Source organism: Fistularia commersonii, chromosome 4, assembly GCF_037954325.1.
Source record: "Fistularia commersonii isolate RoL2024-O1a breed Wild chromosome 4, RoL_Fcom_v1.0, whole genome shotgun sequence".
Lineage (NCBI taxonomy): Eukaryota > Metazoa > Chordata > Actinopteri > Syngnathiformes > Fistulariidae > Fistularia > Fistularia commersonii.
The window spans coordinates 21,138,373-21,165,465 of record NC_141287.1 but is presented as its reverse complement, the minus strand read 5'-3'; the positions used below and the strand labels follow the sequence as shown (position 1 = coordinate 21,165,465).

The 27,093-nt window shown below is 43.1% G+C and overlaps 2 protein-coding genes across 3 annotated transcripts in view; both read right to left on the bottom strand.

Annotated features, from left to right (window-relative positions):
* abca12 (ATP-binding cassette, sub-family A (ABC1), member 12) overlaps positions 1-17,285 on the bottom strand; it is a 71,091-nt gene extending 53,806 nt beyond the window's left edge. Inside the window, exons 1-22 of the mRNA XM_086145988.1 lie at positions 17,154-17,285; positions 16,315-16,389; positions 15,924-16,017; positions 13,821-13,965; positions 12,266-12,396; positions 11,653-11,726; positions 10,671-10,841; positions 10,116-10,309; positions 9,760-9,878; positions 9,497-9,597; positions 9,174-9,320; positions 7,807-7,973; positions 7,458-7,591; positions 6,144-6,274; positions 5,883-6,047; positions 5,136-5,344; positions 4,668-4,801; positions 4,468-4,582; positions 1,577-4,183; positions 838-1,011; positions 239-370; positions 25-155 (exon numbers count right to left, since the gene is read on the bottom strand). Coding sequence (XP_086002114.1) covers positions 25-155; positions 239-370; positions 838-1,011; positions 1,577-4,183; positions 4,468-4,582; positions 4,668-4,801; positions 5,136-5,344; positions 5,883-6,047; positions 6,144-6,274; positions 7,458-7,591; positions 7,807-7,973; positions 9,174-9,320; positions 9,497-9,597; positions 9,760-9,878; positions 10,116-10,309; positions 10,671-10,841; positions 11,653-11,726; positions 12,266-12,396; positions 13,821-13,965; positions 15,924-16,017; positions 16,315-16,380 — 5,341 coding nt within the window. The 5' untranslated portion in view covers positions 16,381-16,389; positions 17,154-17,285. The remainder of the gene's footprint in view (positions 1-24; positions 156-238; positions 371-837; positions 1,012-1,576; positions 4,184-4,467; positions 4,583-4,667; positions 4,802-5,135; positions 5,345-5,882; positions 6,048-6,143; positions 6,275-7,457; positions 7,592-7,806; positions 7,974-9,173; positions 9,321-9,496; positions 9,598-9,759; positions 9,879-10,115; positions 10,310-10,670; positions 10,842-11,652; positions 11,727-12,265; positions 12,397-13,820; positions 13,966-15,923; positions 16,018-16,314; positions 16,390-17,153) is intronic.
* Positions 17,286-19,194: 1,909 nt separating this feature from the next.
* Positions 19,195-26,932, bottom strand: pofut2 (protein O-fucosyltransferase 2). Of its 2 annotated transcripts, XM_086145983.1 has the most exons (9): positions 26,667-26,931; positions 25,596-25,849; positions 25,303-25,447; positions 24,836-24,946; positions 23,788-23,854; positions 23,492-23,617; positions 22,725-22,905; positions 22,472-22,595; positions 19,195-20,353 (listed from the first exon to the last, which is right to left on the bottom strand). In XM_086145983.1, exons 1-9 carry the CDS (start codon positions 26,840-26,842, stop codon positions 20,200-20,202), a joined length of 1,338 nt encoding a protein of 445 aa, XP_086002109.1. In that variant the 5' UTR covers positions 26,843-26,931; the 3' UTR covers positions 19,195-20,199. The 2 variants fall into 2 exon arrangements, with proteins under 2 accessions (XP_086002109.1, XP_086002110.1); XM_086145984.1 differs by lacking the exon at positions 23,788-23,854 and having other exon boundaries at positions 23,492-23,612; positions 26,667-26,932.
* Between the last annotated feature and the right edge of the window lie 161 nt (positions 26,933-27,093).

The following is a 27,093-nucleotide window of genomic DNA, read 5'->3' as shown; positions in this document are numbered from 1 at the left end:
CTCTCTGTTTATTTAGATTCTCACCGTTTTCCGCTTGCATGTTGTTGACGATGGTCCCTGTGATTTCTTCAAACAGCGGGACGACTCGTGTCACTTCGTCCCAAAGCTCCGTTCCATTGAAGGCTGAAAGAAGGGCCTCCGCTATCTCTTCCAGTCTGGAAAACACCCGGCCGAGAATACGTTACCTAACATTTACCATCGTGTCGTAAAACAGATTTATTTCAATCTCAAAACTCACTTGTGCCAGGTGTGTTGGTCCGCCTGTCCGGTCATCACCTGTCCCAAGACTTCAGGAAGTTGAGAGAGGGTTGCCAAGGAAGGAGCGTCTCCATGGGAACCAGGGTCGCCCATGATCAGAGGCCAAAACACGCTCACGATGTTTCCGATCTATGAAAACAAAAAAATGCGACAACACCTTTGATGCCTTCGATCCGCGAGATGGGAATTTTAACCAATGAGTCGGACGTCAATATGATACGGAGAATAATGCGGATGAGTCACGCAGGATCGGGGTTTCACCAACGGCGATGTAACGGACGTAATTCAACGGCAACTTATCCGAAATGTCCTGCGACTCCGTCTGATTCTTGGACAGAACATTAAAAACGGACTTTTTCCACCTCACCTGCCCAATAATGAGCGGCGCATCTTCTGCGTTCTCAAACGCCGCCCAGAGACTCATGTTTCCTGAAATGACAAGACACGACTCAATATTTACGGTATAAATGTTATTCTCGACCATCCACACACACACACACACACACACAACTTGATTGCAACAACCTGCTGTGTCTATTCGCAGTCTGGCTTCCATATTTGAATAACAAACAAATGCACATTACAACCCCCTGGATTGAACTGGTTTTCCGCCTGCGGTGACACAGAACGGCCGACTTGCCTCGGCCGGAATCCAGGATGAAGTGCGTGACGTTGATGAGGACTGAGACGTAGAACTGAGCGGTGCTGTTTGGCGGCAGGAGGCTTTGGACGGTCACCATTTCATTCAAAACCCTTCACAGATGAGAACATGGATATTTAACATCCAAACACAGACACTGAAAATTGGGCCCTGAAATCCAGAGCCGGCTGTTCAAAACAAGTTGCTTCTTTTGTTTGCTCGGACGCACCACATAATGAGCGCCCCGAAAGGAATTTCAAATATCTGGAGAATATTTTTCTTTGAAAGGAACAATGGGAGCTGATTGAAACTAACCGGACGAAACTAATGGCCCATTGAATTAAAGCTCATAGATTCTCCTACTTAGCAATCATTTATTTTTCGTCTCTCTATTCATATATCTATATTCATATTTATTTTCTTTTTAGTTTTATTTATTTATTGATGTTTTTATTTCTAACATTACAACTGTTGTGCTGCTGTGACAAAGGAATTTCCCCGATGGGGTTCAATAAAGTTCATCTTATCTAATCTTATCTTTATAGTGTATTGGATACTTTAACTTTGACTTCACTGTGATGAAATCCTATTTTGAATAAAAATTCTGAGAATTTACATTTGTTTTTTTTTGATGAGCCAAATGAGACATGGAGAGTTATCGTCAAAAAGAATTCTCACATCTGGTTCCAGTTGTCGGGTCCGCTGGCAACGGAGGCCGTCTCGAAATATGTGGTCACTACTTTGATTCCAGCCAGCAGGTAGACGGCGAACATCTCCGGTATCGTCTCTTGAACGACGCTCTCGGCTTTCTCGAGGATGAGGAGGGAGATGTTTTGCGACTCGGCGAAACTCAAGTCCGGATGTACCACCAGCGCCAGCGTGTTCTGCACGATGTCCTGGATGTCGTGCTGTACGGACGGCGGCAGGGGTCCGGCGACCGCCGTCAGGAGCGCCATCGAACTTTCCAGGGCTTCCGAAACGGCGTCCGACAGGTGGTCTTTCTGCAAGTCGCCCGGCTGCTCCACGATCACCAAAACCTGGTTCAGGGAGCGAGTGATGTTTCTCACCGTGGAAAGATACACCAGCTGTTCCCGATTGAGGAAACCCGCCATCGTCTGCAGCAGGCGGCGAACGTCCGACAAAGGGGTGGACGCGTTCAGGGAGGGCTCGCCCCACTGGAGCATACCGCCGAGGACTCGCGTGACATCCGGTCGCCGCGTCCACTGTCTTACAAGGTCGAGGTACAACTCGATTTGCTGCAGGGTCGTGTTGAGGCCCGGGTCTGGGAAGGATTCATCCTGAACTCCGATGAAGGTTTTTATAGGCTCCAGCAAATGCAAGAGAATCTCTACTGCCGTTCGGCCGATCTGGCTCAACCCTGAGCCGTTTATCGGGTACTGGAGTTCGTTTATCAGGTTTTCCACTTGATTGCCGACGAACGAAGCGTATTCCGTCTGCGCCAGCTGCGTCGCCACCTGCATCTGTGTGAGATAGAAAAAGGGCCGGAGGAGATCCGAGACGGAGCTGGAGCTGGTGGCGTTCTCGAGCCTCTCCAAATACCACCGCACGACCTCGATGTAGGCTTTATTGATGGCCAGCGGGTCGTCCGAGGACGTGGCGTCGGAGATGTGGTTCGAGGGCTCGGGACTGGCGGTTAGCTTCAACACAGCCGCCAACATTTGGATTTCATCCATGATTTCTGAAGTGTTGAGGTTGTGAAGCAGGAGGTTCACCTGGACATTGGCCAGGGTTTGCTCCAGGGTCTGCACCGGCGCCGCGAACGTATCGGCACTGAAGTTGGCAACATCGCTGAGAGTTTCTTGGAGGATTGGAGGGATGAGAGAGAAGATGGCCGTCTCGTTTTGGAGAGCAGGAATCTGTGTCAGGAAACTACCGAGTTGGGTTATCAGTCCGACCACACACTGGGTTGTCATGGTCGTGCTCTGCTCTGATTCCAAACACTCAGGAACGTCAGCGATGCCGATGATATTCGCGATCAAGTCACCGATGTTGACCGTTCCGGCGAGGGCGGCGATGAAATCCAGGTCTTCGAGTGTCAAGTTTGACTGTTTCAGAGCATCCTGGACGTGAGGCACGGTGATATTTGGAGTATTTAAGACCAGTTGGATGAAATGAAGGGTCTGTCCGAAAGTTTCGACATAGGCAGCCTCTTGCGGAGACAAGAAAAGAGAGAAGAACAGAGATGCGACCTCCTCAAACTTCTGTCCTTCCACAAGCGAGTCGGTCAACGCGACGGTGACGGTGACGTTCGTGTCGGTCGTGAGCATCATCTCCAATATTTGCTGCAGGAACGGGAAGACTTCCGGGATCCCCGTCAAGCAGGTCTCCACCGTCGCACACGTACTCAGGTGATACTGCAGATTTCTGAAGTCGCGCAGAAAAAGAACGGCGTCCTCTTGGAAATCGGGTGGCAGGAACGCTATAAATTTCTGTGATACGACGTGCTGGGCGGCTTCGGCGCCCGCTGCGGTCAGGTTCTGAAGGCTCTCGGGGGTGAGGAGATCCAGAAAGTCCTGGGCGAGATGCGTGAACTCGGTGACTTTGACCGTGTCCACCTGCCCGTTTGGCAGCAAAAGAGTTTCGATTCTCCGCATCGTGTAAATAGAGCCCCAAAATTCGCGGAGTTGCTGCAAGTATCCGAGGATGATAGCGGTCGGGTCGCCGTTCGGAGAATCGATCAACGTACGCAGCAGCTCCATGGCCCCGAAGATGGCTTCGACTATCCCGGTTGAAGTTTTGTTGGTGAAAGGCTGGATGAGCTCTGTGAAATGAGCCGCAACTTCAGGGTCGAAGGCGTCTGAATAAGTGAGCAGAACATTCCCCATCATATAGGAAACGGGCATGGTGAGATTGCCCTCCAAGGACAGGAGCTGAGTTATCAACCGCTCCAGCTCGAGCATTGTCTGGTCCGTTTCATTGAAGTCGAAGATGTTCTGGTTGAGTCTGCCGGCCTGAATGGCGGCGTCAAGAACGGAGGCCGTGTTTACGGGGCCTTCGCCGAAAAGCAGCGGGATCAGCGGCGTCAGGCCGGTGGACTGGAGCAGGTGGCTGACGATGGGAGCCATGACTTCGGGATCTGAGATGTCTTGGTCGGAAAGCGCGGACAAGTTGGAAATAACGGGATGCAGGTTATTCATCAGGTTGATGAGGTAGTCCGACAGCACGGCCCCGCCTTCGATTTCTTCTTTGAGAAATGACGCCGCCATCTGTTCGGCGACATCACCGTACACGTGCTGCAGCAGATTGACTGTTCCCTTGAGGCAGCTGAGGAGAAACCATGAAGGGCCGGAGATCACGAAACATCGCAGTGTGATGTAAATGTGTGTAAATCTCTTCTGCAATGGTACAAATCAGATTCTTGTCAAAAATTCGGACTCGAGGAAATTCAAGTCCGGTTCCAAAACGAAGTTACAAGCAATTCACAGAAGTAACTGACAAAACTAGCAAACGCCTTTTTCTCTGAAATCCTCCTATCTTATCAGGAGCTCAAATTCTTCATTCGCAACCACCGGGTGGTCAGTTCTGCTCAATCAACCCCCAAAACTTACTTCACCAGGACATCCAGGGTTGGGGACATCGCAGCTTCGACCATGGCTTGCGCAAAGCCGTGCCACTCCAAGCCAGTCTCACAGTGAACGGCTAAGGTGTCGCCATCGAGGGTACCTGCAGGGGACGGCGAGCATCGCACACGTGGATTTCCAGTGAAACAGATCCCGCGCACAAAGAGACGGGAAGGGAAGAAACTCACAGTTTGCGTTTTCAGATGTGACACCTGCTCTGTAGTTCAGAATCCAGTAAACCATGTGGAAGTAGTCCTTTAAGTGCGGCCAGAGTGGACCGCTCTCAACCCTCTCACCCAAATGTACCACGGATAACAAAACACTGGAGCGAAACCAAAGCGCAGCACAATTTAGAGCGCAGTCCTCGACCACGTTACGGAATAAGACAAGTGCGACTTCACTCATTTTTAACTGAAATACACTTTGTGGACACTGAGAGATTTAAATCTATTGGTCTCCCTGGATAAAACTTTACAGTTTCAATATCAGGCCCGGTGTAGTCTACTAGAATTTTATTAGACGCCTTTAAATGTAACGTTTCCAAACAAACGGTGAAATAGGGACGTTACGACCAATGTCAGTCATGTTGGAATTCGAAACGGCTTCACTCTTGAGGTTCTTTGGAATAAAAACCGCCAGTTAGAAAAAAGAAGTACCTCTCTTGAAGGGTTTCGGTGACATCGTCGGGGTCGTCGTCCGGTATCCAGTTGAGCCAGTAAGATTGTCCGAGCTCGGCGGGAAGCCGCTGCAAAACCGCCACAAACTGCCACGTGGCTTCGGACAGCTGGCGCCACTCGGAGAGGATCATGGGAAGGCTGACGTCAAAGACTGTTTGGCCTGTCACGATGTTGTACAAGTCTTGCAACTGCAGGACACAAAATTACTCATAAAAATGAGGTTTATCGAAGGTGCTTCTGTTGGAAATCGTGTTTGGCCTTTGCAGAAACCATCTCGAGAAATGTTGCTTTCTGCTGCACTCTTTTCATGAAATTGCAAATATGCATTTGGCTCAGTGATAATCCATCACAATGTATAGAATATAAAAAAAAAAAATACCCCCAAAAAAAGGCTTAAATCTACAACTAAACCAGGAATTGTCTTTTCAAATCAGATTTTAAAATCAATACAATTTAAAAAATATAGTATTGAGGTACTGAATACTTAAAAATCTGTCTCCACCTAGGAAACGTTTGTTCATCGTAGGCGTGTGTTAGAAAGTGTAAAAGATTAATAACAAATGATGAAATCATTATCATAAATTTCAATCTTGAAAAAAAAAACGATGACTGGAAACAGAAACGAAGGCGTCGGGACTACTTTAGATTCTTCTTCGGCTCCAAAAAATCCCAAAAATAAAGATCAAACATGATGTTGAAATGATGAGGATATGATGAAGCGTTCACCTTCTGGAGCCAAGGCTGCCACTCCATCAGGAGGAGCTCTTCTAAAGAACTTTGGTTCTGGCAGATCATTGTTCTCCACACCTCCACATCAATGCTCTCAGTGGACAGCAGCCATTCCAGGGGAGCCAGGACCTCCTCGCAGGTCGCAGGCTCGGACGCAAGACTCTAGGGAATCAGAAACCAAAAAAAAAACTTCAAAGTTTTTCCATTTTGTGACTAAAATCCCATTTGATTCTGTCAGTTTTTTCATTTCACACACACCTGCATCACCACCTCCAGCGCACTGTCCATAACATGGCTGATCCAGACGCTCGCCGCCGTTTGGTTTGTCAGCAGAGTCTGAAAAGTCATCTGCAGTTGACCGGCATCATCCAGGAGACGGCCCAGGATTCCTGGAAACCACAGAGTGTGTGAGTGTGTGTGTGTGAGCGAAAATGATATGGAGGAGCCGATTGAGAAGAACGTGGCGAGTGCGTGGCGTGGCGTGGCGCTGATGGAGACACTCATGGCAGTGTCGTATTATTAGTTCCCATTCAAATGATGTCATGCAGCAGTGTGTGTGTGTGTGTGTGTGTGTGTGTGTGTGTGTGAGGTGTGGCATCGCTCAGCTGGGTTTGATTGACAGACGCTCCTTCAAGATGGCCTCTGTTTCCGCTACACGGCGAGTTTTTGTCTTGATAAACATTCACGCCGTCTCTCCGAGCAATCTTGATTTACAAAGAGTTTGGAAAAATCCACACACACAAAAAAGGCTCCAAAAGATTGATTATTATTTTAGATATAACACAAAAAACGTATTCCTGCATGATGTTTGCGATGGTTACGGGAAGCGTGTGATCAAGCCTGTTTCTGAAGAAAACGGTCATGTGATCGATTCCCTCCATTTTTTTCCATGCACATCTTGTTATATATATCATGTCATATTAACATTTTAACATTTTAGCATTATCTTCACCCTCTTTCGAGAGCCGCTAAACGCTAACTTTTTTACATATTTACAGAAAATGGGGACGAAAAATTTTGATCGGAGGGCTTCGGTTTTTACATTTTACGATGTAACAACACGATAATAAATAAATCTTTCTTTTAGGAACATTTTCAGCGCGTGGATTTTTTCAAACTGTACTGAGTCGACTTTTTTGATCCATCCCTGAGTGGACGGCGGATGTGTGTGTGTGTGTGTGTGTGTGTGTGTGTGTGTGTTTTTTTTGAATGATTTATGATTGGCTGTACGATGTCTACTTGATCTCGGAGTGGTTATTCAGATATGACCATAATAACTCTCATTGTGTGCATGTGTGTTAAAGTCCCTCTTTGCTCAATAGCCCTCCTTCTTTCATCAGCCCCTGAAGAGTGGGTGTGTGTGCGCACACACTCCATTCAGGTCACGCAGGATATGTTCCAAGCAGAGAGAATAATAGGGGCTGAGCCGTTGTGCGACTCCTCGCCCGCTGCAATAAAAGAGCTGCGGTTCTTTCATGGCCGTGGCTGCGACATCGTTTTTACAGCTTTCTCCGTCAACATGAACGCGTCTTTCGGGGATTTTACATCCAGGCGGTGAGCAGGTGGGCTTACCTCCTACCGTCTCAAGGGTGTGTGTTGCCGTCACAAAGGACTGAAAGCCAGTGCGAAGGACACCCTGAACAACCATATCCAGCTCCGGGACCATTTTTACGATTTCCAGCACCACTTGGCCGACCCCCAAAAATCTGCCCATTTTGAGGAAACAAAGCGATGTAAACGAGCAACAATGCAACAAACATGGTTGTTTGTTTGTTTTTTACCCCCAAACTGAGTGGAGATCCTTTCTGAAACGCCCCCGTCCCCATTTTTGAACATTTTAGGGGCTCTTCAGAAATGACCTTGTGGTTTTCTGGTATGAAATGACTTCATCCTGCTGCCGGTTTGTGTCACGTGCACTTACAGCTCCTCCTCCGTGCTTCCTGGTCGTGTATCATCACTGCGCTTGTTCCTTAAAATGCCGAAGCTCCCGTTCCCCCCGGGAGATGAACCTCCCATCAGACCGTGGAGCAGACCTCTGACGAAGGACAAATCGTGGCGGGCGACGTTCGCGCTCCATTCCAGAAGCACCTGTTAATCACCGGAGGCAAGAAGAAAGAGAAAAACCAGATTATTGCCATTCCAAACATGTGTGGATCACGGTGTTCGAGTTCATCGCCATGCCAACACCGACAGTCACAGCGGCGAGATCGTTTCGATTGATAATCGAGTACTTTTCCAGCCTGTTAAAATCAATAGCTTTAAGAATGTGAGGTCACTCGGTCAGACCAGTTAGACCGGCCCGGACGCAAGACTTGTATCTACATGAGGTCATTCAAGTTGAAATGCCTGTCGTACCTCCGCTGCCAACATTATGCTGGTACATAAGATGGATTAGGACGTGGTTGGGTTAACCGTCCAAAAAAATGCAAGAATACGCGTAGAATACCGTCGGTGGAACGAGTGACGAATCCAAAAGTCATGAAAAAAAAACACTATCGCTCAGTAGTAGAACCCATTCGCCTCGCAACCGTCCGGCGCTTGAAATGGAAATATGTTATCCGTCCACCTGCCCCAGATCTGAAATTTTAACCCATTTTAAGTTACCGCGGAATGGTAAAGGTAATTTGGTCCTTGTTTACAAAAAGAGGTCTTTGGACGCATGCGGAATTCCTACAAGTCTTTCTCTCTGAACGCTGAATGGAAGAAAAAGAACGTCGCGGTTTCACATCGCGTCTGAAACGGTGGCCGTAAATCGATACCTCGTGCAAAACCTTCACACAAGCACACAAGACGCGTCACAAGGTTTTCCAATGCATCATTAACACACAATGTACCTCACTCTAACTGTGACATAATGACCGTAGAATGATACGACTAATTGCAATCCATCAGCCCTTGATCACCAAGCGATGTCCAGTTTACTGTTTGACTGAGCACACGGTGCAACCAGAGCGTCAGCGAGCAGCCTGGCTGGGAATTACTGCATCCAAGCGCGTCTAGCGTAGCGACAGCACTAATTGGACGTCTTCCATTCGCCGCTCCCCGCCGCTGCAACCTGGGACTCGCTCTTGCTGGTTGCTACAGCTGGGAGCTTCTCCGCGGTCTAGTAGGCTAATTATTTTGCTACACGCTGATCGCGATTGCTTGTGAAAGTGGCGCTAGATCAAATGATGCACAGAAATCAAAAGATAGCGTTTCATCCACGGCCGTCGCCTGGCGACTGACCGCGCGGACCCTCAAACGGTGCTTTGTTTATCGACATATAATGTACATGTTGTTCCGACACACCTGCGCGGCCAACTTGTCTCGGTCGATCCACCCCAGGATCGTCTCCACGGCGCCGGTGCTGCACGCTAACGCTAGCCAGGGAAACTTGTCGGTGGTTTTACACAGGTAGGAAAGCACGACCTCTCTGTCCAACATCAGACCGGCGGCCTGAGGAGGAGATGAACACGGTCAAACCTTCTGTTCGCTTCGATTATCTCTGGAGCATCGGTTTGGCAGGAGATTGTTTTGAATACGGAAAAAAAAGTTTGAGAACATATGTCAGTAGGATGTTTAACGTTCCACTTTCTCATGTATTTCTGCAAGGAACGGTTTAGACCGCATACCTGGTAAAGGGGTATCTGGACTCGTTGTAAAACCTGCGTGACCGTCTCACTCAGCGGACCGCTCGGCAATGTCACGATGTCCCCGAGGGAAACAGAAACATCTGAGTCAAATCACAAAGTGAGGACAGAGTTTAAGTCTCCATTCAGATTTCTCTGCAGAGAAGATTTTCATTCCCGCATATATTGTGAGAAGATCGGAAGGCGCTGCAGCTACAGTAGGTCTGATAGCTTCATTTGCTACGGGGGTTAAATAGCCACGGTACCTTTGCCAGGCCAGTCGTGAATGTAGTGAATCAGATTGATGCCTGCAGCCAGAACCGGACGGACGGCGGAGATTTGATCCGCGGCCTCGGGGAAGTTGGTGTTAATGACGTGCATGGCGCTAAAGAGATGGAAGGAGAAATGATTTCCTTCTCACTCAACAAAACGACAAAAAATCTGACAAACGTGCATATTTTTGAATGCAAACATGGTGTCTTCACTGAAAATTCCCACTCGGACTAATTCATACGGAGGAACTGGACCTCAGCGATGAACAATGTCAAACACTCCATGCATTGAACCTTGAAGCCCTTGGTTGGCTTCTAGGTGCTCAACAAGGAACCCTCCCATAGATTACCTCTGGATGTTGGTGAGGAGGGCCTGCGTTGTGTCCAGCAGTTGGTCGAAGGCGCCGTGAGAGAAGAGCTGAGGAACGTCCAGAAGGCTTTCCCACAGCGAGGTCTGATTTTGCAGCTGTTCGTACAGCGACACCACAACTCCGGCGACGACCACCAGGTCGTCCGGTCTCGTCGTCACCATCTCTGTCAGAACCTGACGGAGATCAATTTACAGCGAGGACGAATGTGAATAAGTCGCTTTTGACATTTGGCTCTTGCCGAGACACCAGGAGGCGAGACTCAAAGCGGGAGTTGGAAATCTGATTACTGTTTCATTTGTGGCCGCCGCTCTTCATTCCGATATCTCTGCAACAAGAGACGGTTGGATTTCCTCACAAGACCGAAAAACCGGTCGCTTTAGTATTTTCTTTTTTAATTCACTGTCCAATGGCACCGTCATAAATCTATTTGCATGAGATCCTTGGATAGAGTCAACATTGACTGATGCTTCTTGTATCAGTGTTTCAAGTTATGATCTGTTGATTCAAGATTACAAACTAAACCCTCTCACGTACCTGATTGAGGGCCAGCAGAGTGACCTCGAACACGGAGCTGTTGGAGCGGCAGAACATCATCACGGCATCGGCGAGAGGGTCGGACGACCCGCTGTCCAACATGGGCAGAGCCACCATACAGATGGTCCCCTTTAACAGGTTCACCGACTCCAGGATTTTCTCCAAGCCCTCCTGTGATTGATGCGAGTCAGCGGGTTCGTACGGGCCAGTGTTGGGAAAAGTAGTCAGCCAGGAGGAGATATTTTGAATAAACATTCATCCTAAGCCGTTGTTTACAGTGTTCAATGTCTAAATGTCAAGTCCAATCACAGAAAATAACAGTAGATTCACTCTATCTGCTTAAAAACAAAACGAAAACATTGTATTATTATTACTATTATTATTATTATATTATAATTATCATTATACTTATCATTGTTTATTAATCATTATTATAATTAATAATTATTATATTATAATTCTTAATAATAATCGTAATAATAATAATAGTTATATTATTATTAATAATTAATCATTATTATTTTAATTATTTTTATTATCATTATTATTATTATTATTATTATCATTATTATTATTATTTGATTATTATTATTACTATTATTATTATTACTATTATTATTATTATTATTATAAACCAAAAGAACTGAGAAAAAATATTATAAGAGAAAATAAATCTTAGTCAATAAGAAATTATTTCGTACAGCACTGGTGTGGATGAATATAGTCATTTCTTTACGAGGAATTTAAAATATATTTTTATATAATTTGATTAATTTTATTGTATTTTTTTTTTCAACTTCCTCTTTGATCATGTATGCCGGAATAACAAAGAACCAAGTGTTATTGTTCCAAATGCACTTGTTTTTTGAAGACATTGCTTTAGCCTGAGATCATCAGCTGAGCGCAACAGACAAAAACACAAATCGGACTCGATCAGGACGCCGTTCCGGTTTTCCGAAGGGTCTGGAATGACGAAACCCACCTCATCTCCCAGAAAAGATGCATTCGTGGTATTCATGTGAGACGCGTTGTGAGTCTTGACTTGATGAGAAAGACCTGTAACCCAAAAGTTCAGCGCTGAAAGAAACAGCTGACGTAAAGTTGCTGTCCGTCACTGAAGTGCCCAAAACAAAACAAGCTATTTCTTCCAAGACTTGTTAACATTTCTGCGATGGTTGAATCCTGTTCACCTTAAAACCTTCACACCTTCCCTTTCACCTGGAGATCTGTGTTGTCCATGAAGGAAAACTATCATGGATGTGCATGAACGCCAGCGTTTAGAAACGGCAAACGTGTTGCTCAATGTACAGCTTACCTCTGTAAATGCAGTATTTTACACTACCTTTAATGAATGTTATAGTATTAGGATTTACTTTACATATTTTCGATTCAGTGCACACGACGATGCAAACAGATGATGAGAATGCAAATCATGAGAAAACTGGAGGGTTTACAACAGGTTGCATTGACAGTAGCAACCCGTGCATGAGGAACATGTTGAATAACATATTTCTAACCCCCTCCGCCGTCACCCAGCCCTCCCGAAGCCAATCCTTCGATAAGGAAAGTGACGCCGACGCCGGGAGATCACTGACCGAACATGCTGTGCACCGTCTCCGAGAGCACTGCCAGGTCGTTCCTGGAGTCCTTTGGAAACGTGAAGCTGAGAAAATCCGCCCCTTGAAGCAGATCCGACAGCGGCGAAGCCATGGCTCCGTCGCTCGGCCTGTCGGACCGAAGGGTAAGAAGGAAGGAATTAGGACGCGACTTTTGCCTCGTCATCTGAGTTTTGTTTTGGCCCACCGGGAGTCATTCGGGTCATTGGGTTAGCATCGTAATGCTAAAGCGCATTTAGATATACAGGACTGTCTCAGAAAATTAGAATATTGCGGTAAAGTTCTTTATCTTCTGTAATGCAATTAAAAAAACAAAAAATTATCTGTGCAATATTCAGAACTGTGCAATATTTCATTTCATAACAGCTACACTACAATTTTTCCTTTTATCATACTATTGTGCGCTCCTTACCTCACTTGTTACTAAGACACTTATAGTTTTATCACTTGTCTACTAAGACACTTTATAGTTTCACTGAGACACTTTATAGTTTATAGTTTATTTTCATTTTTTATTCTGCCTTTTTCTTTTTATTATTTATTACTGTTATATTTTCTGTAACTCTGGCACAACAATTTCCTTCGGGGTTAATAAAGTTGTTCTTATCTTATCTTATCTTATCTTAATTACTTTTTCATGATATTCTAATATTTTGAGATAGGATTTTGGAGTTTTCTTAAGATCTAAGCCATAATCAGCAATATTAAAATAATAAAAGGCTTGCAATATTTCAGTTGATTTGTAATGAATCCAGAATGTATGACATTTTTGTTTTTGTAATTGCATTACAGAAGATAAAGAACTTTATCATAATATTCTAAATTTCTGAGACAGTCCTGTACATTTGATTTCCACTGATTATTTTTGTGTGATTTTTAATCAGCACATCCAACGATGTAAAGAACAAAGTATTTCATATGAATATTTAATTCATTCACATCTCCGATCTGTTATTTTAGTGGTCCCTCTATTTTTTTGAGCCATTATTGATATATATTTTTTGCCACTTTATCACTTGCATTGGTTTTATTTTTCTTGTTTCTTTTAAATTTTTTATTTTGAGTATATGAATATGTCTTAAGTGTCCTTGGGTATCCAATGAGGCGCTGTAAACAAAATACACCATCATTATTATTATTATTATTATTATTATCTGACACTTACTTCTACTTTTCTGGTTCATTCATCATTCAAACAGATTTATATAATGGCTGCTTCTCTGGATGCTGTTATTAACACAGTACTTTTTTGTTTTTGTAATTGCATTCCAGAAGATAAAGAACTTTATCACAATATTTTAATTTTCTGAGACAGTCCTGTATACAGGCATATATTGTTTTTTTTTAATCATTTTTTAATGGCCGTTTCTTATTACCACAAAATGAAAGTAGGTGTCTGAGAAAGATGACACTTTTCATAATGAACAGCGGCGTTCGTTCCCAATAATTCGAGATTCGGCACGAAGAAATACTGCAGTAAAAGGGAAAAAGTGCTCGAAAATGCGACCGTCTGGACCCGGACGGGAGGGGGTACCTGGAAGAAGCCCTGGACGTCCTGGTGGACCTGGATGGGCTCACAAGGCGTGACGCGTTATGACAGCTGCTGTCCGTGTTGCACATCAGGGTCTGCAGGAAGGGGAAGAATCCTGTGCTGGGCAGGTTCCGAGGCGCCACGTAGCCTAGAAGTGACAAAAACAAAAATAAAAAGTGTTATCGACATTTCCTTTGATACTTCTGTTGAACGTTTGTGATTGTGGCTCCGTTCGGCTTCCGAAGCACAAATCCACTCATTCAGAGGCAAAAGATATGATATTATTCGAGGATATCATTTCCATGTTTTAAAGCCATATCGTTGTATTCTGCAGATTACATCATTTTTAAAATAACAACGAAAGGCAGGGGTTAACAATGTTTTGTTTGTATTACAACTACTTGGAAAGATCAGTCATTCCTTATATTCTGGGCAAAGGTAAGTCGTCTAAAGGCTCGCCTTTCCAGTTGCACGGGTCTAACAGCCTGCGCAAAGGATGAAGGAAGGAATCGAAACAGAAGATAAAAAGAAACACAAAATAAACCCAATTGACGCAATATGAAAGTAAGATATCAGGCGAATTGAACTTATAATCAGAATAATGCATTGATCTCCAAGGGGGAAATTACTGAAGATGGCTTCAGCTATTCTTATTTAAACATTAAGTTGAATTGGTGGAGACGCAAAAGCAAAACAGTGTGCAGAACTTATATAAATACTTTAACACTCAAACAGCAACCATAAAGCACATTCTGGCATCTGGTGAAAGCAAGGGAGCCAGAACCAGAAGAGTTTAAAATAAAGACAACACTAGCATTGTTTGTTGGTCTGTTGATTCGTTGATGTGTTGATTCATTGATTCATTTATTCGTTTATTCATTGATTTGTTGATTCGTTGATTTGTTGATTCATTGATTCGTTTATTCGTTTATTCATTTACTCATTGATTTGTTGATTCACTGATTTGTTGATTCATTGATTCATTGATTCATTGATTCATTAATTCATTGATTCGTTCATTCGTCCATTCTTTCATTCGTTCATTCATCCATTCTTTCATTCGTTCATTTGTTCATTGGTTCCTGTCGAGGATTCAAGGATCTCACCTCTGCCTCAGTGAAGCCGTGATGATCTCCTGATCTCAGTGATGATACTTGCATATTTCATTGGCCTGGTTGTCATGTAATTGTGACTATAAGTCATTCATATTTCCGTCCTTCAACAGTCGATGACAATGACACGACAAAAAAGACGCCATGATGACGACAAAAAAAACAAAAGTTCCACCAGACGGTACTTCACCGGAAAAAAAACTTCCCGTTGTTTGGATTGAATGGAGCTTTTAAACATTATAGGGAGCTATTATATTACTTACAAATCCCTGTGTCCTGGGAAACTGATCCCACAAAAAAAGACCAAACAAAAGAGGAAGGGTTATTGGTTTCACTTAATAGTAGGGCAGAATCTGAGGGCGGCTTTGAGCAGCCAAAGGACAGGACAAACGTTAGTGACGTTCCAGGACAAAGAGATTCTGCAGGGACACTGCAGATCTTGGGTTCTTGGCTTCGTGTAATGAACGGTTGCCACGGGAAACAGGCGGCAACCCCGTCCGGAAGTTCATGAATAAACGCTCTGATGTAATGTCGTTTTTTTTTTGGGATGGGCGATCCTTCTTCCAAAACAAGCCGATGCGCTCCTTGGAGCGATAAGTACAATCACGACCTTTGACCCCCTCCCCCCTCCTTGCCCCCGAGAAGAAAGAGCCGTTCCAGGAAATAGACACGATCTCTCAATCGGTGAAAGGACTTCAAACATCCCATCAATGGTTAAGAGATGGGCTTACGTCTCAAGGACGGGGCTTGTTTGAAGAAGCCGTCCCTTCGTTTACTCTGATTGTGAAATTGGATTGTCCCCTGTTGCGCCGCAGGTTGACTGCTGGGCCAAGAGTTCGGGGAAAACACCGCAAACTCAAGCAAACTGAATATGACCCTCATTCCTTTAGTTGCAGTGGCATTCATATCATAGTCGGAATTATTTAACAACATATTTTGACAACAACAAACAAACTAAACACGCAAAACACCTCTCTTTTTCTTTTACACTTACACGTCTCTTTGACGATGGGCGGGAACTGGATTCGGGTGACAGCGATGATGATGAAGATGATCAGCGGCCAGATGATGAGGGTCAGTGACCACAGCTTTGGAACGAGACGCGATACCGAACAAAAAAGAAAACAAAAACAGCATGTAATGAATGCAGTGAAAATCCTCGCCCTGTAACCTGCTTAAATGTAAAAAAAAAAAAAAGCATAATAATATAAAATAAAATGAAATAAAATAAATAATAACAATAATAATAATAACAATAATTAAATAAAATAAAATAATAATAAAATTATAATAATAATAACAATAATAACAATAATGATAATAATAACGAAAATAAAATAAAATAAAATAAAATAAAATAAAATAAAAATCTTTTTGTCACTCACCGGTTGTCTGATGGCCAACAGACCATTCTTCCAGAGAAGCAGCCGCAGCTGCCGGAAGAACGCCATCAGAGAACTCTGAAATTTTAAAAAGAGGCTTTTGTGTCTGTTAAATCCAAAACCTGGACGTCATTCCCTCACAGAGTCGGTGGATTCAGGACACGGCCGGTAGAGGCTTTTTTCTCGTTAAAATCGCATTTTGCTAGAATTTGGCACAAACACGAGTTGACTAGAAGTTCAAAATTTAAAGTTCCGGCCTACAGGGAAATGTCCAACGCTTTCCCGACAGCGAACCGGGTCCAAGACAGATATTATTATAAGCCTAATTATGATGATGGTGATTCAGATGGTGACGCTCCCGGGAAACCTGTTGCCTCCTGGGTAATCTCACCGATGCCTTGGCTGTTAAACTACAACGTTAAGGGAGGCTTTATGTCCGCTGTTTTGTTTTTTAATCCATAAAATACTGATCCATGTTTGGAATAATAATCTAAACTCCAAAGCAAACCTCCTCGATTCAGTCAATTAAATTAAAATACAGGGAATATTTGAAATATTGAAATTTTCACAAGGCCCATTGGTCAGAATGTGTCAACAAGGAAATGTCTTGAAATGATTTCAGTTTTATTGTTGTTTCCATCTCAAACTTGATCTCTTATCTTCTGTGAATTTGCTTTTGCACATATTCTCATCCCGACGAACCATGAAATCACACTTATTTATGTCAGTATTTCTATTTCAGCTGTTTAAAACAAAACCTTCAAACTAGACACACCTTCTCTTGGGTGTCTTCTCTCCAGACATTAATACTCAGTAATAACACAAGAAAAGGGTGGACTTACCTGAGCAGCTCCTTGATCAAGTCTTGTTGGGGTTCCTCAGTCGCCTGTAGAAGACATGGTGCTACAGGGGGTTAATCCTCTCCATCAAGGGTAAAATCATGGACACGAATGAAGGTGTTGAGAGCGTCGCAGGTGGATGGAGGCCCGGGGGCGGAGCGAGGAGGCGGCCGTCGAGTGTGAGACCCGAGCCGGCAGGGCGGGGCGGGAAAAGCTTCGATCTTACACAACACCCGACCACGGAGGTGTGTTCCATGCACAGCCATCAGAGCCTCCACCACAACACTCCCCCTTCTTGTTGAAATGTGCATTGTATGTATGCCTTGATGCTATCGGGGGCCCCATGTGTTGGGGTTTGAGATGGTTGTTATTCGGGTGTGATCAACATGGAGTAGATGGGTGGAATTTGTGTGTGATTTAAATCCAAAAGTTGCACAGTTAAGTAGCAATGACAGCATGTAGTCATGATTTCTGATTGAGCCAAAACTTGCATTTATATTGTATTCCCACAAGGGGCAAAATGAACTGATTTTCTTTTTTTGTTCATGCCTTTAAGGATTTCAAACAAAGTCTTTAAAAATACAAAATACTTTAAAATTTTAATGTCCACTTTTTATTTATTTTTTTCCTTTTTAACTTGCATGATTTCCCCTGGGCAAACTTGCCTAGAGGTAGATCACAAAAATAATTTAAAATTTTAATGTCCAATTTTTATTTTCTTTTTTCCTTTTTTGTTTACAATCTTGCATGATTTCCCCTGGGTGAACTTGCCAAGAGGTAAATCAGAAAAATAGTTTAAAATTCTAATGTCCAATTTTTATTCTGCCTTTTTTTTTACAATCTTGCATGATTTCCCCTGGGCAAACTTGCCTTAAAGGTAGATCACAAAAATAATTTTAAATTTAAATGTCCAATTTCTTATTGTCTTTTTCCTGGTTTTTTTACAATCTTGCATGATTTCCCCTGGGCAAACTTGCCAAAAGGTAAATCAGAAAAATAGTTTACAATGTTGATGTCCAATTTTTATTGACTTATTTTTTTTTTTTTTTTACAATCTTGAATGATTCCCCCGGGGAAACTTGCCTAAAGCTATATCACAAAAATAGTTTGAAATTTTAATGAACAATTTTTATTCCGTCTTATTTTATTTTTTTTTTTACAATCTTAAATGATGTCCCTTGGGCGAACTCGCCTAAAGGTATATCATAAAAATTGTGCCAAATTTTAATGTCCAATTCTTATTCTGTCATATTTTTTTCGTATACAATCTTGAATGATTTCCCCTCGGCAAGCTTCCCATCCAACCCGCCCGCCCAGGTGTTATGGGAGAAACAAACCTCCGAGGGGAAAAGTCACACCAACATGTGAGGAATCCGCGGGGACGTTTACGCCACGCTGCCAGTATTTCTCGTGATGAGAGATCGGACACCAGGGAAATTCACTGAATCACGGGGAAGGATTTGCATCAAAACATCTGAATGCTTGAAAATGTCTAGCTGCGTGAGATTCACCTCCTATGTATTTGGGTTGAAGTGTGTTTTCTGGAGATAGTGATCAGAGCAGGAACGCTGTGTATGGATGGAGAGCACGGGTGTGAGTTTCCAAGCCTGAATGAAGACAGTCTGATAGACGACTCCTACGATGTGCATTCTCTCCATTGCAGACATTAGGAGAGACAATAGACGGCTGGGTGGAGCACGACGTGGGAACAAGCGACATCTGAAACCCTGCTTTGTTAAGATAAAGAAGAGACTCAAAATGACAGAAGAATGCTGCGATGAGGGTTGTCGTGCTGGTTTTCTCTCCTGATGACACTAGAGTCGTGTTGCTGCTCGCTGACCTGCGCCTGCAGATCTGCTATTCCAAGGCCAAAACATCAATATCAGCACAAAACTGAAAAATGTAAACAACACCTGGGTTACACAATTGGACATTTCACATTACTATCTAGACCTCTTATCCTGCACTGTGTGTGTGTGTGTGTGTGTGTGTGGGCTATCATCCAGCGTCACCGTGCCGACCAATAAAATTACAATGACTGGACAGGTTTTTTTTTTTTTTGTTTTAATGAAAGTGGCGTAAAGGTTTGAGATTGAAAAAGGAAACTCCTTTATGCTGCTAAGTGTTGACTGGCAGGAACACATTTTGTCTTCTCTCTGTATTCATGAACACGTATTTGTGTCTTGCGGTTAAACGCTCGAGTGGTGTTTTGCATGTGCAAGGAAAGACGGTACCGTTGTAGAAAATTGTAATAACACTGTCATTTTAAACTTTATAATACCTGACTTGGCGTCTCTGATGTCATTCGGCTCTTTTTTTATTTTTTATCCGTCCCGCCAAATTATTTTCTTTGAATATTCTAAGTATTTTCAATCAATATGGAATTTATAAACTCCTTATTTTTTGCTTTTGTTCAATTTTGTATGAACGATTACATACAAAATAATGTCGGTACATTTATATGATCGTGAATGATTTAAAAGTTGAAATAAAATGCCAAAAGAAAAGGAATTATTTAAATTGCAATTTTCATTTTGTTCAATTTACATGACAGCTAGTTAGCCCACGCATTAAAATGAAATAAGAAATGTGGCCTGCCAGCCAAAATAACTGCCCACCCCTGGTCATGGGTGATACTGTGTGGTAAAAAGTAATACTGGTACTGCATGCAGTCACATAAAGGGGGAGGGTGGTTGTAAACAAATCGAGTACATAAAGAATCGTGTCTCTTTATTCTAAACTACTCGCAGCTTTTTTCGATCTTGATCGCTTCAGTCACGGGGAGACACATCTCTACAGAATATTCTAAAATAAATAATATGTGCAAGGCTGAGCTGTCATAACTGATCCATAGTAAAGTCATTTTTTGAATATCTCAGTGATGCACGTGGCGGCCCGGCTGAGTCCCTGCAAACTCTGCAGAACTGCACGGATCCACCAGGATCCATAAAAAAATAAAGACACAGATTTCTTGTGAGTTCCGTACGAACGGCGTGTCCGGCTCCACTCCCTGGCACTTGTGTGTGACCCCAAAAATCCTGACGTTGGGTCAGTAAACTATTTTCCAGTGTGTGGGCTGCTCGCACTCCTTCTCGGCGTCCCCACAGAAGCGGTTGTACGTCGTTTTGGGGCCGAAACCCAGGATTTCACGCTCTTCGTGGATCCGGAAAGAGAAGGTGGACACCGACGTGCCGATGAAGGACCTGAGAAAATACAAGAAATAATACAGATTGAACGAGACGGGAAATACATTGCGGTCCGGTAGGTGGCGTGCAGAGATAGGAATCATGGCCCAAACATGAGGAACGTTAAGAGGAAGTCCATTATGACGCACAACAAACCCTCCGCCTCCCTATTTATACAAAAACACCCAAGAGATAATAAATAACCCTGTTGGCAAGAGAGCTGACGGGTAACACACAAGTTTACTTTTCAAAGCCTTCGACCAGACGTTTATGGAGGACCATGAACACTTAAGACAACAATAGCTGAAGTGCCTCCTGACCTCAGCTGGGTTTGAAGAGGTTCTGAAATGGTCACGGAGAAACCGGTGCCGCAACACCTCAACTCAACTCCGGCATGGTTCAAATGGCTTGGCTTTGCTTTCATGGACGCGTGCTTGATCAGGCTGCTTTTGCAGTCGGCCGACCCGCCGTGGCCCAAAACACTCGTGCGGTTCAGAGTCCGACTGGTGTGTTTTCTGTCTCAGTAAAAATGTCGACCTCCTTTTGAATCCCGCCTTCATTTCCTTGTGTATGGTTCACCGCGGTTTACAAAGATGTTGGATTTGAAGGTCACTTGTTGCAAATTTGTTTGTCGAAAAGCTCAAAATAAATTCTCGGAAGGAAAATCAACCGGGGTAATCTGACATTTGGTCTGTCCCACTGTTGCATTTGGTCAATCAATACAATAATCCAGTCCAATCCTGACAAAGTCCCCCAACACTAAATGTGTACGCTCATATATAGAATATCGCCATATCGTGGCTGACCTTTTGCAGACTCTCACTGAATCGTGGCTTCGTAACTTTTTATATCGCTGAATTCTCACCATATCCAGGGTATTTTGCGGTGTAAATGTATTTTTATATACGTTTTATTTTATTTAATTTATTTCCTTATTTTGGTGACCAATTAGAGATGTGCATTCTGTATCCTTGGCTCTGATTTGCTCAGCATCATTTTCTGCATCTCCGGCACATTGCATGTATTGAGATCACTACTTGTAGCGTTACTCTGTTTTTCAGAGTACGGGAAGGGTTCATAAGGGTGTGGGGGAGGGTCATAAAGATTTAAAATATGTATAAATAATAGGAAAAAACCATGGTCACTAATTTGCGGATTTTCATTGATCGCGGACAGTTCTAGAACATAACATTTTTCGCATGTTTCCCCGCAATAAATGAAGGACTACCGTCTTCCTGTTTTCAGTAGCTCCGTTTAATCCGGTCATTTTATTATTGACCCGTTGGATTTAAAGCTACTTTACTGCACAAAAAAGAACACCTTTCGGTTCTTCTACTGTCTGTCAGGCTTTCCGGGCAGGATGTGGGAAACACACCTGACATTTGGTGATCGTTAACAGGTGACTATTTGATAAAACGAATATGATCTAATGCAGTGTTTCCCAACCACTGTGCCGCAGCACATTAGTGTGCCGTGAGAGATCATCAGGTGTGCCGTGGAAAAATGCCCACTTTCACCCGATTGGTCCGAAAATTATTTATCCAACGCAAATAATGTGTCGTCCTATGTCTATGTGGGCAGCGTGCACATTCCATGGCAACGGGTAGTGAATTAACCTGTGCATCTGTGTATCAGAGTGATTAGTGACGCTTTGCGGGATACATTTTTAAAAACTACCAAGACGAGTGAGAAAGCAGTGAAAGCTTCCTATAAAGTTGCTGAACTCATCCCTAAATCCAAAAAGCCACACACCGTAGCAAAACATTAATACTACCTGTCGGAAAAATCATTGTAGAAGAAATGCTCGGCTCTGGCGTTGATAAAGAAATAGCCAGAGTTCTCTGAAATAATACCATTTTCAGACATATTGATGTCATGTCTTCGGATATTGAAATAAGTGTTCTGGAAAAGTTGCACATCAGTGGGAAATTTGCAATGCGACTTCACGAATCGACAGATATTAGATATATTAGATTTCACACTAAGTAAATTGAGACTACGGTTTCATTCTAATTCGTTAAAAAAATGTTTTTGACATATTTATTTGGTGGTGCGCCGTGTGATTTTTCTAATGTAAAATATGTGCCGTGGCTCAAAAAAGGTTGGGAAACACTGATCTAATGAACATTCGGTTACCTGGCGTGGGCACAAATCCACTGGTCAATGATGGCCACGCCTCCATCTTTCAGGAGCTCCAGGTCCTCTGCGGATGGATGATACCGCACCATTTCCGGCAACAATCTTTTTAACTCCCTCAGTTCTACGGGAATACATTCAGAGTATAGTTTAGAAACATTTGAAGGGATTATCTGTGTTTAATTACTACTTGGTTCTTGAAAATATCCTTTGACATCGACATGTTGCTCTAAAACTGGAGATGCTTCGTTACCCTCCTCGTCCGCATCTGTTGCAACGAAAACCAGATCGAGATTATTCTTCTTCATCAGACTGCGGATCTTTTTGACGGCCCCTTTGAGGCTGGGGACGTCCTCTCTGTGACCCCAGATGAAATCCTTCCTGCGCAAGTGGACGCCCAGGTACGGGCCACCTTTGGCCGAGCCCGGCTTTGCCTGAGTACACAATGAAGAACGTGACACCGAAAGAAAGTAAGAAATGTGTTTTAGTGAGACTCGGTTTTTGTTACGCTTTGTCATTCAATGAAAGAATTACTGTAATTTCCGGACGATAAACCGCAACTTTTTTCACTTAAACAACGATGTGGCTAATATATGGACTTTTTGGGGGGGGGGGGCTAACGAGCTTGACGCCGCTAAAACATTTATCCCCGTCACATCAGACGACAATGACGGTTTTAGCGCACAGGAGGAAGTCCAAGATAGCGATCGGCTAGCCGTTGCGGCTTATATTGAGGTGCGCTCAATAGTCCGGAAATTACGGTAATTATTTTTTTAATCTAAATGTTATGATTATGTAGAATATATTCACTGAATTATTATCATTATGAATGGATTATTTAGTACATAAAAAATTGAAGCTTGAAAATCGGTCTGGATGGAAAAAATCTGTAGTGTCTTAATATCTCACAAAGAAAAAGAGCATGACTTGAATTCATTGAAGGAGGGATTATTCATGGAACGGAAACCAGACATTGAGATGTGAAAGGCCATATTGACAGCTGATCGTGTAAATACTCACTTTCATGCGAGTCCAGTCCTCACTGTAGACGGTGCGGTCGCGATCATCTGTGGAGTTCAGGTGCTTTGCCCTGAAATCGTCACCCAGGAGTCGCAGGTGCTTGGCAAAAACCATACTGCGCCTGGTCTACCAACAGACAGGACAGCGTTCCCTTTCACAAAAACGTATTTTCCAATCAAACGTCGCACATATTAAGGAACCAACATCTGCTGATGCTGAGCAGAGGATTTGATCAAGGACAACGTTTCACCGACACCAACAACTTAGCTGTGACATCAGCCCATTGCTTGACTTACATCCCAGTAATCCTTCCCTGCATAGTGATCATGGAGGAGAGTCTCCGCTCGGTCGAGCATTACCGACCTGCAAAACAGCAGTGCACAAACACGTGTAGCTCTCCGAGACTGCAAGTTATACTACCATGAACGGACGATAAAGAGGAATCACCTTTCGGCTGCTCACTGATTTTGGTTCCCTTATCCAGAGTTTCATGCTCAATAACCAATATGTATTAGGTCGAGTTGTCATTGTGAATACATCCCTTGTTAACGGTCATATTTATCTGATTTACAGAACTAACAGCCCGTAAATGAGCAAAGGGAACATGCGCTAATGTTTTCACGCTCTCTCACTTGTCGGCCGAATGGCTTCATTAACCATTTTAATAGTGTTTATCTTGTATGAACTATTTTAATTTTCATTCATTTATTCATGATTAATTTGACATTAACTTTTTTCAGTATTTGTCATATTTTCCCGATGTCAAGTTTATGTAGACCACTTGCAAAATAATTTGTCACAGTTGGGTTCACTGAACGAGATAGATAAATATAGCAATTGCAACATATTGATGTAAAATTAGTACCTTATGTAAATAGCCAGAGATTATTGGGATTAATCTCATCCGTTTTCCTACACCAAGGGATGGAATAAACATAAAATGAAATAAGTTTAAAACGTCGCAGTAAGTGATTCTGTTCTGAATTGTAATAAAATCTAATGAGTAAAAAGCATCGTAGTATTCAGATTTTTTTATAGGGCTATTTAGGTATTTCTAATACAGTTAAGCAGTAAACTACTCGACTGACTATTTGTTTTCTCGCACAGGTGTTGGTTTATAAGGAATAGATGCACAGGGTGCTCGATATTAAATTGGGGGAAAAACAAAAAAAAAGAAAAAAAAACACAATGAACCTCTTATCGTTGCTGTTTTTAATTCAAATGGAACACAAAATAATATTCAAAAAGAGAATGATAATTATTTCAAAACTCAAGAAACAGATCTTTTTGCGTGTGCGTGAAAGAAATATTATTTTATACCAGAATTGTGCTTTGAGAACTCACGTCACTGTAAAGTTCTTCTGAAGAACAGGGGACATGATGGAAGCGTGGCCTTGGGCTGATATGCACGTCACGTTCCGAGCCCTGGTTTCCTCGAAGCCCCAAAACCAGCCCCTTCGAGGCAAAAAACACAAAACAAGATGGATGAGGCAGTCAGATGAGGAGAGACGGGGTAGGTTTTATCAACGCGATCAAAAATGATCCATCCCTATCAATTGCTAGTGCATATTCTTTTCAGTAAAAAGGGTTTTCTCTGGCATACAAGATGGAAAATAACAACAAGGCTCTTGCAGCTTCCAATTTGAAAATATTGTTGATCAGCAGACACATGATCAATCACCATTGTGTCAAGTAATTCTAAAAGACAGCTCCTATTCATCCGGATGGTCTTATGAGAATGTAAATATCTGCAAGAAATGTTTTAAGAGTTTTAAGACACTTACACAAATTTACACATGACGTTGCTTTACCTGTAGTAGCCCTGCTTATCTTTGTGGTACATCATTTTCTCAATGCATGGCCGCTCATCCACTTTCTCCTCCCATTTCCCGTCAGTCCATCCTTCCGCATAATTCTGCAGCACCAGAACCTGATCAATAAACGGACCTCCGTTCTCTAGACCCGAAGGCAAAAACACAGTCTTGGTGTTTGTTCGATGTGAAGGACAAATGTGCCAATCACACATTACCCGTATATTAGCAGTCTAGCCACCCCTGCGGTCGGATACGATATTTCATGCCGTCGGTCGAATGGAGAAGCTCACCGGCTATGAATTCCTCGTATTCAATCACGGGTACATTGACCTGCAGGCTGGTGAGGCTGAAAAAGGCTCCCCAAGGGATCCCGACCTGATGGATGTCGGGGCTTTGCCAGTGATACAGACGACCCCAGGGGGGCAGAACTAGGACCCAGTCGTCCCCCTCCTTCCTTAGAGATTTTACAAGGGATGCCATTCGGATATAAACATCTCTCCGAAGGTTGAAGCCCTCTGGAGGGTTCACGTCGTACAACAGGTAGCTGAAAGGAAAAAAGAAGAGGGGGATGAGAGCTCTTGCTCACCAATGTTCAGCTGGAAAAAGGAGCTCTCTTGACGATTAACAAAATAAGAGGCTTGCTTTAATCACATTTAAAATATGTCCAACTCAAATTTTCATACCATTTAAATGCTTCCGTCCCGGTTCTATTAATTCTGAACACCTTCTGGCTGAGAACTCGACGCGGAAAACCTAATCTTCTGGATTCAACGCATCCATTATCTCTACTTTGAACTAAGTTTGTAGCTTCTCACATTGAGAAAATGAAGTTTAATAAATAACAGAAAAAAATATATATATTTGTGCTGTGTTTTCATAAATAGAATAGATTGACTTCTGGGTATTGAGGGGTATTTTTTTATTTGTTTGTTTTCTCGTTGCGTGGGTGATAATGAATAATAATAATGCAGCCAGAGTAGCCACTGCATCGTCCTTCCTATTTCTGGTGCAGTTATAATGTTATGAAAACAAAACACTTTATATTTTGGCAACCTAAAGAATAAAAACCGATGTATGTTTGACACGTAAACCTTGACGTTTCCCGCTGTGAGCCCACTCACTCCCACTGACACAGAGGCTAAGAAGTATCTTCAATTCGTAAATGAAATATCTGGAAAACAACAAAGACCTCTTGCCACAGTTCCAGATTCTGTTATATTTAAATATTTACCGTCAGTACCGGTGTTTTCTTTTAAAGCAATAAAAAAAGGGTTATATTAATAAGCGAGGTCAACTAAGCGGCGTTAGCCTCAGTGTGCTAACATGCTAGCTAACAGCGAACAACCCGCCGGTGTGCTCACCGTAGATTCCTGGCAACCGCGGCGGGCGCGGCGGACTGTTGGGCCGCGCCGAACACATTGTCCGCGTTTATTCTTTCCACCACCAGCAGGGCGAGGCAAACGGACAAGAGAAATGTGGCAGAGTGAAAGCATGAAGAAAGAACTGCGGCTGGCCAATGCAATTCTCTGTACGCCATATTTCCGCCTCGGTCGCAGCCACAGCCACGTACTTCCGGTAAGGAGGGAAGCGTCGTACGGTTGCTAGGCAACGCTCATCCTCTGCCTGTCACTCAGGAAAGTTATTTCCAATGTCTATTTGTTTCGGCTAATTTCGGACAATTTAATAGAAAAAAGTTGTTTTTTTTCTTTTTGTTAATCAAGCTTTCATTTACCTATTATGATGCCATTTCCATTGTATTGCTATTCATATTTTAAAATGTTTTTCCAC